This window comes from Melanerpes formicivorus, unplaced genomic scaffold (assembly GCF_026170545.1).
Source record: "Melanerpes formicivorus ecotype bairdi unplaced genomic scaffold, bMelFor1.0.p_v2 SCAF_11, whole genome shotgun sequence".
Taxonomy (NCBI): domain Eukaryota; kingdom Metazoa; phylum Chordata; class Aves; order Piciformes; family Picidae; genus Melanerpes; species Melanerpes formicivorus.
Genome location: NW_027142363.1, coordinates 848,416 through 869,392, shown reverse-complemented (window position 1 = coordinate 869,392; position 20,977 = coordinate 848,416). Strand labels below are relative to the sequence as shown.

At 43.2% G+C, this 20,977-nt stretch overlaps 1 protein-coding gene across 4 annotated transcripts in view; it reads left to right on the top strand.

The window, feature by feature from the left end:
- CADM2 (cell adhesion molecule 2) overlaps window positions 1-20,977 on the top strand; it is a 620,606-nt gene that overhangs the window by 555,013 nt on the left and 44,616 nt on the right. For 3 of the 4 annotated variants that reach the window (XM_068144419.1, XM_068144416.1, XM_068144418.1), the window contains one exon: window positions 16,061-16,180. The exons of the other annotated variant lie outside the window; for it this stretch is intronic. In XM_068144419.1, the coding sequence (XP_068000520.1) occupies window positions 16,061-16,180 (120 nt within the window). The remainder of the gene's footprint in view (window positions 1-16,060; window positions 16,181-20,977) is intronic. 4 annotated transcript variants of the gene reach the window in all.

Here is a 20,977-nt window from a genome sequence, read left to right as displayed (position 1 = left end):
TGCTCACACAGCTTCTTTATATGCCTCCAGTTCCAGCTGTCCTTTCACTCCTTGTACAGTTTCTGTTTGTGTGACAGTGTGTCCAGGAGCTCCTTGCTCATCCAGGCAGGTCTCCTAGCATTCTTTCCTGCTTTCCCTTTTGTGGGCATACTTTGCTCCTGGGCATGGAGAAGGCAATCCTTGAACACTGACCAGCTGTCCTGGGCCCCCTCTTCCTTCTAGGGCTTTGTCCCATGATACTTTGGCCAGCAGATCCCTGAAGTGATCAAAGTCTGCATGGCTAAGGTCCAGGGTTGCAAGCTTGGGATATATCCTCTAGTTGCCCTATTGGATATTAAATTCTATTGCTTCATGGTCACTGCATCCAAGGTAATCCCTGAGCCTCACATTGGTGACCAGCCCTTCCCTACTGGTGAGAACAAGGTCCAGCACAGCCTTTTCTCATTGGTTCCTCTACCATTTGGAGGAGGAAGTTGTCATCTGTGCATCCCAGGATGTTCCTGGTACCTGGCTGTGTTGTCCCTCAGCAGATGTCAGGGTGTCTGAAATCCCCCACAAGGACCAGGGCTTGTGAACATGAAGCCAATTCTATTTGCCTGTGGAGGGTCTCATCTGCTTGGTTCTGCTGGTCAGGTGGCCTGTAGCAGACCCCTACAGCAGCATCACCTTCACCTGCTCATGCCACATACTGAGCTGACTCAAAAGGAGCCCCTGGGGTACAGTCAGTCACAATTTTCTCCTCCTGTGCCTGTTAGCCTGCCTGTACCAATGGCCAGGTGCTGCCAGCTGTCCGGCCATGCCCCTGCCCTCTCATGCCCCACTCCCTGGGCTCCAATGAGCAAAAAGGCTGCTGCCTGCAGCTCACAGTCCCAGAGCCTCTTCTCTTTTCACTGGCTTTAAATCTCTCACAGCTTCTCCAGGAATGCCCCCAGCCACAACACCCTCTCAGGCACCCTTGTGACAGAGGCCAAGTCACCTTGGGTCACCTTGCTCACCCCCCCCCTCGGTTTCTGTCTCTCTGAGCACCCCCTTCCCCTCCAAAGACCATGGCACAGCATGATGCTAGCTGGTGCCAATGCAGTTAGCTTTCATTTTTGCCCTATTAAACTGCATCTGTTTTGACCTTCTTGTTATATATTTCCTCTCCCCTATCCATCTCAGAAGAGGAGTGATAGAGCAGCTTTGCTGGCCCCCACCCAGGGCCAAGCCACCAGAAGTACCATCAAGGAAACACTTCATGAAGCAGGAGGATGGGCACAAAGGGTTTATATAGGCAGCAGTACAAAGGCAAAGCATAGTTTGCTCAAATATTTGTCTCATGCAATTACAAAGGCAGAGGCTTTAATGCCTCCAATTGTTGTCATTTCTGTATACTAATTGGTGAGCTTAGCGCTTTAGAAGTGCACATTCTGGCTAGATATATAATGTCCCTGCTTTGGTAATGGGCCCCAGGCAATTTTCAGTCTCTTCCACTTTATGAAGAATTTTTATTTACCTTTGTCCAACGATAGTCACTAATAAACTGCCAAACACACAGCTCTCACGTGAAAAACACGGCTTCCACTTCCAAAGCTTGGGTCATAAGTGCACTGATTTAGCTGGGGTTGAGGAAGGAGGTGGTTGCTCATGATCAACATGAAGTCACAGCTCTTCTGTAAGGAGCAGTTCATAACTTCTGGATGTCAGGTGAAGACTTAGCTCAACATTCCCCTGAGTGTGTGACAGACATCCAGGCCATTGGGCAGTCTGAATGGACACAGAAACATTTGATACTTTGCAGCCCTGTTTATGATGCAGTGCCTTGGTGAAACGTCCTGATTTGCCAGTCTAAAGGCACACATTCAAGTAATTGAAATGTTGAGAGCTGTGAGAGCTATATGCAGCTATGAGAGTCATACACTAATTATCTATCAAAGCAATGTGGACATTAACATGAATCAGCAGCTGTGGGCAGTCAAGGCAATTCCTACTGCCGCAGTTACGCACACAGCAGAAAGCAGCTGAGCAGTAACTCAGTATCTGGAGAATACAGAGTGGGGCAGCATATTCCTTTGACTTGAGCCTCTCAGTGATGTGGTTGCCTTTTTGCCCTTTCCCCTCTTGGGCACACTATTTCTTTTTCTTTTCCCCCAAATAAAAGGCAACTGGAAACCAAGTTACATCCTCGTTAACAGTTTGGAAGGCATCTTCAAACAGAACATCCTCTACAATGTCTAAGGCCAAAGGTCCCACTGCACCTCTCCTTTGGACTATATCTCTCTTCCACGTGCTTGCCCAGGCTCATTTCAAAACATTTATCATCACAGGTTTCACAATAACCTGCGGCAAAGAGTTTTTGAGGCAAGTTATTTGCTTTGAGGGAAAACCATTCTCTTGTTTGTTTAAGCCTGCTGTTTAATCTCTTCTTTTTCCAACTTCTCAATCTGCTTGGCCCCTTCCAGTGCTTTTGCTGTAAATCTGCAGTTAAAACCAGTTAAAATCACTTTTGTTTTCTTGCTGCTTCACTTCCATAGAGTCTGTGAGTATCCCCATCTCGCTCCCAATTTCTCACCAATTATGATCTTAGAGTCTGCATTTCCTGGATTCCTGGCCCTTGTATCCTCTCTCCTCCTGTCATGCTTTCTTTTTCACTGTTTTCATAGAACAGAACAGAGTAGAATAGAATAGAATAGAATAGAATAGAATAGAATAGAATAGAATAGAATAGACCAGACCAGACCAGACCAGACCAAGTTGGAAGAGACCTTCAAGATCATTGTGTCCAACCCATCAACCAATCCAACCCACCTAAACAACTAACCCATGGCACCAAGCACCCTATCAAGTCTCCTCCTGAACACCTCCAGTGATGGTGACTCCTCCACCTCCCTGGGCAGCCCATTCCAATGGGCAATCACTCTCTCTGTATAGAACTTCTTCCTAACATCCAACCTATACCTCCCCTGGCACAGCTTGAGACTGTGTCCTCTTGTTCTGGTGCTGTCTGCCTGGGAACCAGAGGACACAGTCTTGTTTGCTCTAGCAGTAAATCTCTGTAATTGACTATTCTCCATATCTCAAACAGCTCTATGCCAAATTTGCACCAAACCCCTTGTTTCCTGCATCCAAATACACGTATGGAGATTCATGTTCCATGGCCACCCATAATTCCAGTACTGTGCATTTTTAGCTCTGTACAGGTTTCTCCCGAAATTAGTAGAAAATGTATGGAACCCAAACCACATCTGAAATGAAACAAACTGCTCTGCTTCTATCTAGGGGTAATTTAGATTCCTTTATCTTGGCCTGTTCATTTGGTCATTACTGCATTTTTTATCATGTTTCATTTCTGTTGTGATGTTCTCATAGGGGTCCCTCTCCTTCCTAACTCACTTGTTCACATCTCTCACTCTACTATTCTGCTCAGGTTTTACTTTGGGAAATTGAAATAAAACAGAGGAGGTGAGATTTGTTTGTTTGTCTTCTTTGATTAAAGAGCTCATCAGATAGGTAATAGATCTCTTGATTTGCAAATATTTTCACTACATGCCTCTGATAATTATTAGGCACTGGTTTTGGACACCTTATCTTCATAAACATATATAAAAACTATTCACTGAAGGGACAAGAGGGAGGTGGGAAAGAAAGGAGCAGCCTCCACATGGAGCAGCATGCTCCTTGGTCATCTGGCTGCCCTTTCTTGTGTTAAAACCCTAGGCACTGAGGTAGCTGGACAGTTTCTAAAGTTTCCTCCTTTCTAGTTCCTGAGTTGAAATGAAATTACAGATGCATCTTAGAAGAAAGACTTTCTTTTCCTATGGGAAAATCCTACCCTTTGAGTGAACAAAGCTTGGGCTTTGCAACAAGAACCGAGCAGGCCCGTGGGGATGTGGGACAAGGCTAACGTGCACAGCTACAACAGAGGGGGCTTTCAGTGAAGGAAAAAGCCCTGCCCTTGTACCAAAATGATGAGGCTCAGGAGACTGTTTGGGACTTCATCTGAAAATCTGTCCATGTCAATGCCCATGCAGTTTTCTTTTGAGATTTAATTTTTTATATCTAAGTTAAGAAAAAAGCCAAGCCTCAGGTTTGGTTCCATAAAGCAGAGTTGAAATGTCTCTCCTATTCCCATCTTAAGAAAAGTACAACTACCATTAAAAAGCACAGAAGATGACTCACAGACAGGGGAGTCTAAGCTTCCCATTGGAAGATATATAAACAAAAAAATGCTCTTTATTTTTTTGTTCTTCTTATCCCCTTCACCGCTATGCCTATGTCTTGGTAGGGCCAAATGGGCCCAGCACAAACCCAGGCAGGTCCTGGAATGCCTAGACGTGGTCCTCCTCTTCCCCCTTCTTGCTTCAGGAGTTGGTAGTGTGGGAAAAAGGACAAAAGAGCAGGCCCCAACACGTCTGGTAAGCAAGTCCCCTTCTGGGGTAAGAGCACGTGTGCTGGCCACTGCTTCTCCCAGACCAGGCCTATGTTTCTGCCTTATATGGCCACAGCCTGGCAGAGTCCCTTTGCCCTGGGTAACTGTTTGCTGGCTTCAGTTGCCCAGTTGAACCTCGGGCAAGTGCTAAATGCAGGCTGAGTTGTATCCCCCTTGCCTCGCCTGCCCGGACCTGCCTTGCTCTAATTTGCCTAGCCTGGACTGCCTTGCCTTGAGTTGCTTGGTTAAAACACCTGGAATAGAAGCCCCAAGCCCTACCCACTGCAAGCCTGAGAAGCCATGAGCCTTCAGATCCAAGCCTCGCTTCCCCTGCAAGGAGAATTTTTGCCATGCCTCAATTTACCCAGGAAGACACAAGAGCCCTTGGCTGAACGTGTCACATCACCCAGCATCCTGCTGGCACCAGAGCGGCATCGAACACCGCCTGGCACTGCTGCCGGCAACCAGCCCTGCTTGGTGCACCAGAGCACCCCAAAGCCTCAATGATTAATACAGCAGCACCCCCCCGCCCCGAGCTGGGGTGGAACTCCGCATGAATAATTAATTGATTGCCTCTTTGGCTTAACCGTTCTGGTTGAGTCTCCCCCTAGTGGCCGAGTGCCATTTTGCAACATTGTTTTGCCAACAACGACAGCAAAAATAAACCACATAACAAACAAACCAAGAAACAAGCAAAGCAAAACTAAAACAACCTAAACAAAGCAGCAAAGGTCAGTAACCCACCCAGGAGGAGAGATGGGGTTTGTTTGTGGGTTTTGTTTGTCACCTTCATATCCTTTGAAATCCACAACTGCTAGATGGCTTCCTTGCAACAGCTGAGGTGTGGGGGAAGGACGTCTCATTGTGGCAGGCCTAAGGAAGTGACTCATAGAATCACAGAACTGGGTTGGAAGGGACCTTCAAGATCATCTAGTTCCAACCCCCCTGCCATGGGCAGGGACACCTTCCACTAGACCAGGCTTCTAGGCCTCATGCTACCTGGCCTTGAACACCTTATCTTGTTCTGAAGGGGGGAGGAGGGAATAAAGGTGAAAAGGGTGAAGGCAAGGGGCAACAAAGTAGTGTTGAAGAACCAACTATCCACAGGTCACTGGATGGATCCAGAGGAACTTAGCTCAAAATCAGTGTGCTTTGAATTTTGTTTCAAGTGTCTGGTAGCAGCTATCAGAGATTCATAGAACAGTTTGGCTTGGAGGGGAGCTTAAGGATCACCCAGTTCCAACCCTCCCTGCCATGAGCAGGGACACCTGCCACTAGAGCAGGTTGTTCAAGGTCTTGTCCAACCTGGCTTTGAGTGTAGAATCCATAGATTTATAGAGTGGTTTGGGCTGGAAGGGACTTTGGAGATTACCTACTTCTAACCCCCCTGTCATGGGCAGGGATACCTTCTACTAGATCATTATTACCTCTGTTAGAGGTAGCATTATAAACATACAGAATTTTGGCTAATGTCTTTAATAACACCTAGCACCTGAAAAGATTCAATTTTCTGTGTACATACCTAATTGGCTGACATGATAGTGCCTGGGTGGGAATCCTGATGGGATTTATGATAAAGAAAAGACTGCACTTTAGTTTTGAATTGGTGATGGTTTTTTCTCCATAATCAATCATTGAATAAAGTTAATATTTTGGATGCTTGCATGTAGGTAGAGTACCTGCAGCAAAGTGCTTCTTGAACTAGATATACTGGATACATCGCTGTTACTTTGTTGTACTGTCGAGTTAATTATCACTAATTTATTGTAGCAGTGCAGCTTGCCATTTAGTTTTCCTGCCCTTCAGGCTTTGCTATTTCTTATATTGCTAACATTCTTGAACTTCACTTCAATCATGGTTTATTTTTGTTTGAGGGGTCAGTATGTAAAATTACTGTGTCTATGAATAGCACATGCAAGCTTCATGAACAAGGTATAACTGTTAGCACAATAATTTCCCCCGAGAGTGATGACAAGGTTGTGGCTTATCAGTTGCTAATGATCTGCTCTTTTGATCTAGCTCATTTATTATTCACAAAATTCACACCATTAATAAATTATTGAAGTGACTTTCCTGCACCATTAGGTGCTGTCTGTATTGTAGGTGTTTGTGTCCCACGTGTTGCGTCTGTAATTTGCCTGTTTCTTGAGAATAGGCTGTTCAGTGCTGTGACAATTCAGGAAAGGTAAATTACAGGATATAGAATAGAATAGAATAGAATAGAATAGAATAGAATAGAATAGAATAGAATAGAATAGAATAGAATAGAATAGAATAGAATAGAATAGGATAGGATAGAATAGGATAGAATAGGATAGGATAGAATAGACCAGAGCAGACCAGACCAGGTTGGAAGAGACCTTCAAGATCATCATGTCCAACCCATCAACCAATCCAACCCACCTAAACAACTAAACCATGGCACCAAGCACTCCATCAAGTCTCCTCCTGAACACCTCCACTGATGGTGACTCCACTGCCTCCCTGGGCAGCCCATTCCAATGGGCAATCACTCTCTCTGTGTAGAACTTCCTCCTAACATTCAGCCTAAACCTCCCCTGGCACAGCCTGAGACTGTGTCCTCTTGTTCTGGTGCTGGATGCCTGGGAGAAGAGACTGACATCTGCCTGTCTACAACCTCCCTTCAGGTAGTTGTAGAGAGCAATAAGGTCACCCCTGTGTCTCCTCCTCTCCATGCTAAGCAACCCCAGCTCCCTCAGCCTCTCCTCATAGGGCTTGTGTATACAGAGTGATACTGCTCAAAATATCCTCTGGTGGAGGCTAGCCTGGTGATACAGCAGTGCCAGGTATTGTTACCATCTGAGACTGCAAACCTTGGGAAGGTAGCAGAAATCATTGGCTCTGTGCAAACAGAGATAGATGTAAGTGCTTTGAGAAGATTGCCAACAGCACCCTGAGTCTGTGGGAAGCAGAGAAAGCTGCTGTAAAAAGTAACCATCTTTTGACAGAGTTTCTGTGTCTAAGGTCTCTCTGATCACCTGTGGAGACGAGTGGAGAGGCTCAGAGAAATAGACACATAGAAATTTACTCATCTTAAACCATTGATGTTCTTACATCCATAATTTGATTATAATAATTATTAGTTCTGGTTATTCTATTTTTTTCTGGTTTTCATTTTAATGATTAATGACTTCTGAACTTTTTTCTGGAGTTTTTCATAGCCTGCATTTCTATATTGTATGAAGGAAATATAGTCAACAAATTATTTGTTCCAGTATTCTATTAGTATTTTATTTACTTCAATTAAGTTTCCACCCACCTTAGTTTCAGTGCCCTTCCAACCAAGTTGTTGGAAGTTGTTGGAGTTCTGAGTTGTTTAAGCAGTTTCAGCCACGTGGTCTGAATTTCTCAGGGAAATTGAAGCGCCAACCTTTTAATGCCGAGATCAGCACAATTAGAAATTGTGTTTATTGCAATGCAAGCACAGCAATTCACCAAATCTGCCCCACCAAAACTCAGCAGCAGTAAGTGAATGCATTGTGAGATACTACATTGTGTCACCTTTCACCTTCACTGAGAGGAGGAATGGTGAGCTTTTTAAATGGCTAGCCTGGTGACAAACAGTGAGTCTGATGGACGCTGAAATGGGAGCGTGCTCCTGCATTCATTGCAAACTTCTCTCTCTGTTTCAAGGGAGCTGCAGCTGGAGTGCTTCTGCTGATCACAAATTCAGTGGAGTGGTGTGGGGAGCAAACTGATCCCTGAAGGAAACGCTGAGGGATTTGGAAGTCAAACCCTACATTTTGAAAGTTATCAGCCTTTAGTGCAATAACTGAATGTTCTTGTTAGAGCCTTTCCTGTGGAAAATGACTTTTGCGTGTGTGTTTACTGCTACCCTCTTAATTTTAGCACTATAAAACACACAGACACAGTGCCCACTGAATCCCAAATTCTGTTCTGTGCAAGGACAGTAGTTAAAGTGGAAGGCAGGAGGTTGCCTCTGTTCAGCGTGCTCTGCTTGTTAGAGTCCACGTGGAAGGTGGTAGAGGTGGGTTGCTTGGCAAGGGCTCTGCCGCACTGCATGAAAGATGGCCTGAGCCTGGGCAGCTGCACCAGGGCATGGGGAGGGAAGTGATTGAGCTGGTCACTTATCCCTGAGAACTTGTCCTCCTCACTGCATTAAAGCACTTCTTTTGCCTCCTGTCTAAGAGCCACAGCTCCTTGTTTTCTGACAGCTTACACTACTGTCTCAAGCCTGGCCTGGCTTTACTGGTGGAAAGTCAGCCTTCCACAGCTGTAGTCCTTTTGAGTCTTGCCCTTGCACACACAATAAGTGGTATTCAGCAGAGGAATTGTTTCAAGACAGAGCATTTAATTTTTTTTTTTCTTTCCCATTTCAGTGTCAAGTGAGATGGTATAACCAGCAATCACTTCCTACTGCACCTTTGGGTTTTCCATATTTATCAACACTTTCATTTTGTCATAAGCAATGTTGGTCAAAGCACGTGTTGCAGAGCGTGCTGTGATGTAATCTCAGGTCCTCGTTTTAAAGGATGAACCCTGAAGTGATTTGGGATGGCACCAAACTGCCAGTATTAAGTACACTATTGAAATGCACTTTGCTCTTTAAAGTTATATTCTTCACTTTCTAGAGATAGGATTTGGGCCACAGGTGTGCAGAGACCATTTTTTTGCTTGGTTCTTTGAAAAGAGGAGACACTGTCTTTTTTTTCCCCTCTAATTTTGAAATACTTTGACCTTCTTCATTTGCTAAAGAAAAATATTGTTTTCAAAATAGAAACAAACAAAACCAAAAGCTGATACTAAACTCTTAAACTTTCTGTAGAAAGAGAGAACTATTGAAGGAGTTGGGGCTGTTCAGTCTGGAGAAGAGAAGGCTCCGAGGTGACCTCATTGTGGCCTTCCAGTATCTGAAGGGGGCTACAGGAAGGCTGGGGAGGGACTGCTCAGGATCTCAGGTAGTGATAGGACCAGGGGGAATGGAATGAAGCTGGAGGTGGGGAGATTCAGGCTGGAGGTGAGGAGGAAGTTCTTCCCCATGAGAGTGGTGAAGCCCTGGAATGGGTTGTCCAGGGAGGTGGTTGGGGTGCCATCCCTGGTGGTGTTTAAGCCCAGGCTGGATGAGGCTCTGTCCAGCCTGATCTAGTGTGGGGTGTCCCAGCCCATGGCAGGGGGATTGGAACTAGATGATCCTTGTGGTCCCTTCCAACCCTGACTGATACTATGATACTATGAACTATTATTCTTCCCAGTTCTTCACTTAGGAATAACTAATCTGCTGTCTCTCAACATGTCTTTTTTTTTTCCTTTTGACCTGAATATACAACTAAAATATGTTTAAAATATGTTTGACCAAACTTTTAATGAGCTGTCCCACATCTTCTAGCATTTCATATGATCTACAGGCCCGTGAAACACCTCAGCAGTGTGGGACTATGTGAACTGTTCTTGTCTTTCTGGGCCACCTAGCTATTTTAGCCCAGCTGTATGTCTTGCATTATGATCTCATCACCAGTGGTCTCTAATGTTTTTAACTAGGGATCTAGATCTCCACGAAGCTTTTGTTAAAAGGGTTTGGATAGGTGATTTTTTTTCATGCAATCTGATTTGCTGGCAAAAATGTCAAGCACATAATTACCATTTCAGAGTTTTACAAATCTGAATCAATTAGCCAAAAGCACCCCTTGACCTCATGTCCATGAGTCTTCATGATCATTCTGTCTAAGTGCTAAGGAGCTATTGGCACGTGACAGTCAAGCTGAATGATCCTTTTGTTCGATTTCGTTTGCTCTGAGCGACGCTAAATGCAGCTCCCTTTGAATTTAAAACCTTGCTCAATTATTTAATACTACATCCCACAGGCTGATTAAATTTTGCAGAGCAGTGAGATTGTTTCCCAGGTAGGTCATCACTCAGTTCAGTTTGCCACTTAAAATTTCTTTCATTCACAGTCAAAATACAGCAAGGGCCATCCATCATTATCACTCGGTCCTTTAATTTTTCTGTCAGCTTTTGTCAAGCTTAAAACAAAAGCCTTTACATTTTTATCCACTGCAGCTATTGTCTGAGTTGTGGCTGGGTCATTTCAGAATATCTGTTGTGTTTTTACCAGACAAGTCAGGTATTCTCAGTAGGTCAGATCTATCTTTCACATCAGCCTGCTAAACCAAACAGAGCCATTTCTCAGTTCTTTGGAAATGGAAAGTAAAAATGCTTTGGGCCAAATCAGCAGTGAGAGCAAATTGTCCTGGCTCCCTGCACTTAAATGGATGAATGCCTTTGACTTAGTAGGAAGAATGGGACATCCATTTAAGAAAGAAGGGGAGGAAAACCAGCAAATTTTGATCAGCCAGGGCTTGACAGTGTTTTGAGCCAAACTTGTGCAGTGGTATTCTGCCACTCATGAACAGACTAGATCTGTGTCTTTCCTGAAGAGCAGCTTTCAGACCAAGCCAAGAGTTGTATGTTCCTCCTTTTTCCACTGTCCACGCATAACCAGCAATCAGACTATCTGCTCTCTGCCTTTGCCTTACCAGTGCTCATGTGTCTTGATGACATGCTGACAGACAGCAGTGACCATAAAGAATGGCTATCTATAACCTTCCCTATACTTTTCCCTGCATCTGCTGAGCTGTGACATTACATAGGACCTCACTGAAAAGAGAGTTCTTGGCTGAACATTTGCAGCTCAGCTCAAACCCCTGATGTGCTGCTAGAGAAGGATTGGATGCTATCCTTTCACTGAAAATCCCATTCAAGTCTTGCTTGTTTAACCTGTGGGAACACACATGAAGAGGAGGTGGGACTAGAGTCAGTAACTCTCCTTGTCATGAAGTCTCTTCTACTGTTTCCAGCAATTTTAATGCAACCAATTAATTCCCTGTGAACTGTTTGCATTACAGAGGTAGCAAGGTGATTAAACAAATACCAACTGAAATTTTGACTGAGTCTCTGTCTGCCAAGAAACATCCATTCTAGGAGAGAGCGAGGTTTCAAAATGAATGGTGATAATTATTGCCTGACTTCTAGATCTCTGAGCATGGCTTTTCTAGCATCTTTGGCTCCCCATCTGCAAAATGCAGCTATTTTCTGCTTCCCAGGAGGCTGAGGAGTAATACCTCAGTATTACTGAAGTGGTGATCTGGTGCATTGGTTTGGGTATGGATACCAGAATTAAAACTTTCCACTCTACAAGGTCTCTTGGTCATAATGAACCCTGGTATTTAAGGATATGAGAGTTATGAACAAACAAAAGCTGGGTTTGAATGGAAAGGTTGTACCACTAGATTCAGCAATTGCCAGGCCAGAACACAGAATTAAGTCTCACTCCAACGTGGGTTGTTTGGGCAGAAATCTATACATCTGGTCTGTTAAGATCCTTCTTAACAGACAGCTCTAGAGAACCAGTCTCGTCTTTTTATAGCATGTTTCTGAGCAGCTGCCAGCAAGGAGCTCTGGGTAGTGTAGTGTGTGCCTCACCAGTAGGTGTGCCCTTCAGGGAAAACAGTAATCAAAGAGTCCTACAGGACCAGAAACAGGTCAAATTGTAGTTCCTTTCCCTGGCATGCAAATGAAAGAGCACACCCTCTTCATATGCCTTAAAGAGAAGCCTGCACTGTTGAGTGCCAGTTAATACTCACAGTCAGTCTGATTTGGGGAATGACAAAAGGCTCTTACCTCCTACACCTACAATACATGATAAAAGGGAGACTGCACATTACTTCCCCTCTCCCTCCCCGCCAAGGGCACATTCTGCATTCTCTTATGCAAAAACTCTCTCAAGGCAAATAAAGGTTTTGCAAGAATCCATACACCTTGGAAGCTTGGAAGCTTGGAAGCATACATCAGGAGCTTTTCTGTCAGACTCAACAGGAGGGCAGGACCCCATACACAAAAGTTTCTTGACTGTAGGGCTCAAGTACTTTTCAGAATGCTAATCTAGGTCTGGTTTGGGGCTGTCCAAAACAGAAGTTAAGGAAGTAAGCAGTTAAAGAGTTCCAAAATCTGTTATCTGGGGAGCTGTGAGCTATTCTGTTACCTTACACATACATTCCTGTTGCCGAGATTGGAAGGTGACTTAGAAATCCTCTATTCCAGCCTCCCTGACATGGGCAGGGATGCCTTTCAACTAGACATAGCTGCTCAAGGTCTCAATCAACCTGGCCATAAACACCATCCAGGGAGAAAGCTTCCACAACTTCCCTGGACAGCCTATTCCAGACCCCCACTGCCCTCGTGCTGAAGAGTTTCTTCCTAAGATCCAGTCTGAACCTACTCTTCCTCAGCTTGAAACCATTCCTTCTTGTCTAGACACGCTTCTGAAAAGTTCCTCTCCAACCTTCCTGTAGAATCCCTTCAGGTATAGGAAGGCAGCAATAAGATCCTCACAGAGTCTTCTCTTCTCTAGGCTGAACAATCCCAGCTCCCTCAGCATGTCCTCATAGCAGAGGTGTTCCAGCCCTTGCACTATCTTTGTGTCCCTCCACTGGACTCGCTCCAACAGCTCTGTGTCCTTCTTATGATGGGGACACCAGAACTGTATGCAGTATTTGAGGTGGGGTCTCACAAGAGCAGAGTGAATGGGATGAAGCACCTCTCTTGACCTGCTGGCCGCACTCCTCTTGATGCAGCCCAGGATATGATGTTTTTTCTGGGCTGCACGAATGCACTGCCAGCTCATTTTGAGCTTCTCATCAATCAGTACACCCAAGTCTCTATCTTTAGAGCTACTCTCAACCCACTCAGCCTGTATTTGTGCCTGGGATTGGCCTGACCCAGGACCTTGCACTTTGACTTGTTGAACCCCACACAGTTGTCACTGGCCCATTTCCCAAGCCTGTCGAGACCCTTCTGGATGGCATTGCTTCCCTCAAGTGAGTCTACTGCACCACACAGCTTGGTGTTGTCAGCAGTCTTTCTCAGGATGCACTCAATGCCGCTGATGTCCACAGGATCATTATCACTGATTCCATTCCCTTATCATTATCACTGATGCTATGGTATCATGAAAGAAGCTATTCTCCTGGGTGGAGCCTCAGACCTAAGCAAGTGTGAGCCAGCTATTTCTAGGGTCCAGAGCAGACTTAGAGTTCATTGCTTGGTCAATGCAGTACTCCTTAGACTGCTGATTCCTGGTTGCTATCTTGTCCTGCAGTCTTTCAGAGCAAGTAATTGCAAAGCTGTGGGCAAAGCAGACCAACTGCAGTCATTTGCACAGTGAGTTTCACCTCGCTTTGCTGGGAAAGAAACCAAGCCAATGCTGTTACTTGTATTTAACTTTCTTTTCAGACTATCTGTTTTACTTTGCAGCTTCTGACAGACTGCCATTTTGATGTTTGGCATCAGAGTTGTGAATCAGGTCAGGAAACCAATTTCAGCAGAAGCTTTCATGGTTATTGATTTGATCAGAAATGATGAATCTGTTACATCTGTATCTAAAAAAAGGATATATCTTAGTTTTTGTTAACTAGCCTAAGTAGCCTTTCTTTTGAAATCTTATTGGAAGTATGCCACTTGCTGGAAAAATGTTACACCAGAGAAGACAGAACTTCTATATTCACCAGTGATTCGAGAGCCTGTGTGGTAAAACAGGCAGCGTGGCTGCAGAGTGGAAAGCACTGTGCTAAAACTCTAACTGCATGTGCCAGTTGCAGCTAACTTCCCATTGCAATGTCTGGAGTAAATGGCATATTTCAGAGAGATAATTAATGGAACTGTAAATCACACTAATTAGGGTTTATGTGCAAGGCTGATTTGTGGAGCTTTAACAAAGCTAATAAACAAGGCTTTGCTCTCCTTATGGAGCAGGTGAGGGTTTTCTGTTTGATTTTAGCAGATGCTTATCAGGGAAGGAGTTTCCCTATATGAGAAACAATTGCATAGATCAGTACATGTGACATTATCTTTTTAACATGTTAATTTGCTTCTAACGTTTGTTGTACCTGGCTCTGTTTGATCAGTCCCCCGCAGGTCATGTTGCCCTTTTCCCTGGTGATCAGTGTGGCTGTGCTTGGGGCTGTTTGTTTGTTTCTCAAAATAAGTTTAAATTTTTCTGGTTTATGGATATTTTGCTCTGAGAAACAGATTAACTCTGACTGTATAACAGAGGGCAGAGGAATCTCATGTTGTTTTCTGTGGCTTTGATAGTGCCCACAAATAGAGAAACCAGAGAGAACTCTGCTGCTCGTTATTGACACCGGAGGAATACAGAAAATTGTGGAGGACTCAGATGTTAACTGATGAGGAGACATTTAAAGTGGCAAAATAATCTGCCATCCAGTATGAGAGTAAGATGAGCATGCTCATTTGGAGTCTCAAGAGAGTAATTATGCAGGGCTGAACTTAAGGACCCCCTGTCTGAAATGCCTTTGCTAGGCCCCAATACCATTAAGCTCTGAGCTCCTTCGCCTTTCATGGATTTCAGTCAGAATTCCTGGTACTCAGAGACCAATTGCATTTCTTTCCACAGCAAGGGAAGGCAGATCATGGGGCAGATTTTTCACTCTTTTTTTGCATCGACTAGCACCTTGCAGAAATATTTTCATGGAAATCAGGGTGGAATGGGCTATTTACCACCCACTGCTGGGAGAGGAGGCCTTCCCTTTTAAACCTGCAGTATAAATAATCTGAAAGATGTCAGATGCTTTTTATGTCTTCCTGGAAGTGCTTTTGTCTAGTTTTCTTCAGGACTTTTGTTTGTTCTTTAAAACCTACTATCACCTTATGAGCAAAATGATACTGGCTTTCATTGCTTTTGGCAGTGCAATCAAAGTGTTTTCTAGCTGTACATCTGGTTGTGTTCCTTTCTGCAGCAGAGCATTTTGCAGCAGGCGGTGTTGATTCCTCTGCAGCGGAACAGCGCCACACTCAAGCCTTGCTTACCTCCATTTACCTGATCAAAAGCTGAAGAGTTTTGCAGGATGCAATTTTTCTCACTTGTATATGCAGCGTTTTAAATAGCAGTGTTGTTAGAATTTCTGATTTTGGATCCTAAGCTGGTGTAGAGAAATGCTGATGTGTGTGTTAACCATAAATTTCAAGTGTTAAGGATGGCTTAAAAATAACTATGACTGCTCATTAGGGTAAAGATTTTGAAATGTACTCTGCTCTGGATCTTAGCAGACAACTGTGTCTTAAACAAATGTGTGGGAAGAAGAAAAGCAATCCGGGAAAAGGAGCTCTTATAGTTAGTAGCATTTTCTCCCCTTTTTCCTTCCATTGAGTCTGTCTCAAAGTGGGTGTTTTAACATACAAGCCATTTCTCGTTAACATGTGTGTGTTTATTTTAGCATGATGGTGTTGTTTTCCTCATCTCCCACTCTGACACAGCATGTTTCATCTGTATATGATTTCTACCATATGAGGCATTTAAAATGGCTCAGTGAAGAAATGGATTCTTGTCACTTAAACAGTCACTCTCCAGATCCGTGGTTACTTGGTCATTTTAACAGTGTGTTCAATTCTGTGTGCTTGAATATTGACTATAAACATTGAGAGTGATATGATGTCAAGAATTTAAAGGTACTCTGCTGTGCCAGTAATAATTTGTGTTAATCATGTTTTAATTTAGTCATTTTTGGCATACTTGTATTGACAAATTAAACCACTATTATGGTTCTCCTTTGTTTGCATGATATGATTTTATTTTATATTTTTTTTTCCACTCACCAGATGTTTTCAACACTTTGCTTCCCACTACTGTCATCCCCTCCCTTACCACTGCAACAGTCCCAACCACTGTAGCCTTAACAACCAGCACAACCACATCGGCAGCAGCCATCAGCACCAGAGGTACAGTATGCTTCTTTGTTACGGCCTGAAAACCACGTTGTAATCAGGAAATTACAGGTTGGATTTTTAAGAGGGATAGAAGGTTCTGCAAAGAGGATTCAAACACTGAAGTTCAGTATTTATTTTTAACAGAATAATCCACAGGATGGTACATGGTGAAGAAAGGTTTCATATGCCCTTGAATATTTCCCTTGCTCTAGTAGTGTGTGTGTGAACTTTGACAGGATGCTTAAATTATTTGTATACATTTGCATTTCATTTTTGAAGGCTGGTAAATTAACTTTAATGTAGAATGCAGGCAAGCTATTTTTAAATAAACCTGACCTTTTACGACTGGTTATTTCGGGTGCTAATATTTAAGACAAGATAGGTGTCTCAGCACTGGAATCACTGCTGATGCAATGCTGCTGGATGGCAAAGTAGCATCACATTTCATCCTGCTCGTTAGCCTTCTGCAGCTTAAGGTATTCCTAACTTAAAGATGTCTTTATTTTGCTAGATCTAGAACAAATGATCTGAAATGTCTCTTTCCTCTCTCCACCCCCATCCTGTTTGGGTTTTGCCTGTTACAGCTTTTACGAAGGTTCTCGCAATGCTTTGCTTTATTATAAGCAAAATATGAAGCTTAGCTTTCCTGTTGTGTGGTGGCTGATCAGATAACTGTTCAATAACGAAGATGTGTGTGTCAGGTTTTGTAGATTATCATCACCTGGGTAGCTGGTAATCTCTCAAAGTGAGTGAAGTGGCAGGGGGTTCCTGTGTGGTCTGTTGAAGGCTGTCATCGTGCAAGGAGAGGGGAGATAATAATCACTTGCCACACTGAAAGTAGTCACACGCTGATCTATAATTATCCCGGGAAAATTAAGAGAGAGTTATGAAATCTTATTCTTTCTGGAAGCATTGTGACAAGTCAGCTGTAGTAACCTGCCCAACTTGCAGGCACAAGCTGAGCTAAATGCAAGCCCATTGTACATAAGATTAGTGATGGTGTCAGATCACCCATCTGATCACCCATCTTCTTCCTCTATAGGGCACTGGGATTTTAATATTGTGGCCTTCATCTAATAGACTGACATCAAACCTGAAACTACATGCTTAAGCTTTTATACTACTTGTAGCATGAACAAAAGCATTGTTTTAGTGCAAAACAGTGCTGCAGTAACCCTTTCCCCTTATTGAAAAGTAAATGAATACAGATTGTGGAAAACAGACCAGAGCTTGATGTGCCATGCTGGTGCTTACTGTCCTTAATGAGCAGCTTCTTCTCCTTGTTATGACTAAATACTTTGTGGTTGTATATTCATCGTGCTGATGTTGTTAAGGCATTGTCTACCTTCTGAGTTTTATTTAGGACCTCCTTGTCCTTTACTATGACGTGTTCATTTCCACCTTTCATGTACCTGGCATCAAGAGAAAGAACTGGAAAAGCAGAGCCCTCCTCTAAGCCTCAGCTCTAGCATGTGCATGGTATTTGATGCTACAATAACAGAGTGTGGTGGGTTGAAATTTCCCCCCCAACATTAACTTTGCCAGACCAGCTCAGTTGGAAGCAGATGAAAGCTGTGTTTACAAGCAAAACTTCATTCCACAATGGAATGCAATGAGTATGTACAAAATATACAGGATTTGCAATATTTATATAGATTTACAATCAGCACAAGAACCCCCCTGGTCAAGGACCTGGGGAAGCTACTAGATTCTCCTTTCCTGCCTACCCAGACTCCCCTGTGCAAAAGAGAGAGAGGAGCAGAGAAAGTTGCTGTTAGACTTAACCAAAACAATGCAGCCAAGGTCAAGCAGAAGTAAGTTAGTAACTCTCCAGAGTGAAGCAGCGAGAAGTGGAGAAGAAATTGGTTTGGTACAACCAATCATACGGTAGATAACTCTCCAACTGAATTGTTTAGAATTATATTTATTCTCCTTTTTACACCCAATACTGATTGATTTACATTTCACTACTTTTCTGCCCAAGATCTGTGACAAAAATTTTAAAGCATAGCCTAAAACTACCACACAAAGATACAATGTTTTAAGAGGAAGTAAAGGAAGGAGATGTGGCTGAAGATGATAAATGTCTGCAATGTGAGCACTCACTTTCCCCAGGAACAGAAGTTAATGTAACAAAATGACTTAGAAGGTGAGCCCACTGGAACTGAAGGAACCGATAGGTATGGTCTCTTGGGCAGATAATGTGAGACAAAGGACTGTGGGAAGGCTGCTGCTTAAAATGCTTGTGTTGAAAGGAAAATGACAATCTATCTCAGTGCTAAGGGAGAATAGGACACAGGTAATAGACTAATGAAGTTGTCTAACTAACGATTTAAGCAATCCAAACCCACAAAAATGAGCAAGCAAGAGATTACTGTAAGCATAAATCATCGAATGTATCAGTCTGGAAGAAAAAGGAAATCAGGCATAAAATCTGACACAAGCAGAAACAAAAGTAATTGCAACTAGCAAGATGTGAGAAATGTAACAAAACAAAAGGATTTAGAAGTACCTTAGAATAAAGACAAAAGTAAAGAATGCACTGATGCTATTCGTGAATGGTTGGAAAAATGATGAAGTCACTGGTGTTGCAGCCAGCAGTGTGTGACAGCTGGAGTGCTGCTGCCAATAGGCATGTCACACTGAAAGGTGACCAGAAATAGAGGCACATCAAAGACCATGAACAGGAAGTTAAAGATAGGCTCTGCAAGAAAGCCAAAGACATCAGTTTGGTTGGTTTGCTCTTGGGGGGGGAGGAGGGGGGAAGTACATTCATGATGATTCTGAAGTTGTTCTCCAAGCTGAATGGGGAGAACTAATCCACTGAGTTAGTGGCAAAGGCATTTAGTGGGGAAGCTTTCTAAATGCATGCAGTGTAGCTATCGAAGTGCTGCAACCTTCTTCATCCTTGCTTTCTTTTAAAGCACTTGATTCCTGTGGCAGAAGGAATATACTTTCCTTAGGTGCCTTCCTCTCCTTTCCTCAACCATAAACAAATAATGTTCACAAACTTACAGGAGCTGTTGTGAAGACAGTTTTGCCATCCTGAAATACTAAGCTGAACCTTATCTAGATTTTCCTACCACCTACACATCAGAAGTACAAACAGTGCAAGAGGCATTTTGCAGAGGATAAGGTTTTTAACAGTATCTGATGCTGGCTGAGCAAAATGTACCATGCAAACATATTTTCCTTTGACACTTCTGCTTTTTGTTCCAGTAAGACTATTGACATAAAGCAGCATATACAGACATAAAACTGTGAAGCCCTGCATGTGTTTTCAACATTCAAAACAATTTTTCATTGTGTTTTGGCCTCAAGGTAGGCTGGAAGCAGATTTCTCTGGATCTTACTTTATTTCATCTAGTTTGATCATGCCTTAAAGAAACAGAAGATTGTCCCAGATCATAAGGTAATGCATAATAATTAATAGTAGCTTTGAACTGGATTTCCAGTAGCTGAAATAATGGCCTTGCTGGACTCATCTCCGTAATTCTGCTCTAAAACGATGACCTGATGCTTGTGACTCACCTCAGGGAAATTGTACAAGACATTCCTCTATTTTGCATTACTTTTATGTAGCCTGCCTTGAGAGCATGCTCTTCCACATCCAGACACAGGTGTCTTCACAGGAATGTGATACAGGGTATAAAGAGCCCAGAGACTCTGTAAATCTAAGGCATTTTACATTATGATGAGTCTACTTTGTCATTGCCAAAAGCCTGAATTAACGGGGGAAAAAATGTTTCAAACCCATCATCACTTAATTCTGGAACTGTGAGACCTGCATTGGTCTTAATTTGCATGACATTTAGTAAACAACATGAAAAAAGGCTACTGATCCAGTTGGATGATAGTGTGATAATTCATAAACATCCTGTTTAGTCCAACTTTTCACTTCCTCAGACAAATGTATGCTTGCTTTTGTGCACAGTCCTCCAGGAATTAATTATTCTTTCACTGGTACATTACCTACTAACTCAAAGAATCTAAACACAATTTGATGGCTATGAAGAGTATCGCCCTTTATTTATTTGTCAATGCTATCTTAAAGCTTAATAGATATAATGAGGAGTGTATGATCAAATAAGAATAAATTATATGTGAAGAAACAATTCTAGAGGACTACAGAAAGAATGGGTATATGCTCCATGAGTACTCTCCTTTCTGTGAGACTTATGTAACATCCTCTGTGAAAGTTGTTCACGGACCCATGCTAGTGTTTCATTTCATAAGAGAAGAGACAAGAGAGGATTGGGAATTTGTCCCCAGTAGAAAGATTCTTTGCTAGCATAAGGTTAATTCAGATGGTTCTGTGCCAGTCCTTCAGTCGTGCAGGTAAAGAGGGAGTGTGATTGAGTCTGGAAGAAGCCACCTCAAGGCAGAACAGCTCTGTGTTTCTGCGATCACGGGGACGGAAAGCTCGTGCACACAAGTGTACATGAACGTGCCCACGGGCTGGCATTTTGCTCGTCACACACACACACATTTGATTTTTTTTTCCCCTTTCTTTCTGTCAAGAAGAAAAATTCAAAGAGGTTTGGACTGTTATTATTGAGGACTGACATCTCACCACCACCCCCGAACAGGTACAGAATTAACATTGCAAGAACGTCCCAAACGGGAAAGACAGATCCGTTCTGTTCAGCGCACGCATCAGGGTGATTCAGTCTCAGCTGACTCACTTGTATAATGACTGTGCCAGAATGTTGAAAGCTTTATTTAGCAATGCCTAAAAGCATCTCCAAAAGTCATTGCATTTAGTGAAGACATGATGCTGCTCCCAGGCATCTGCACTGTGAGGTTCAA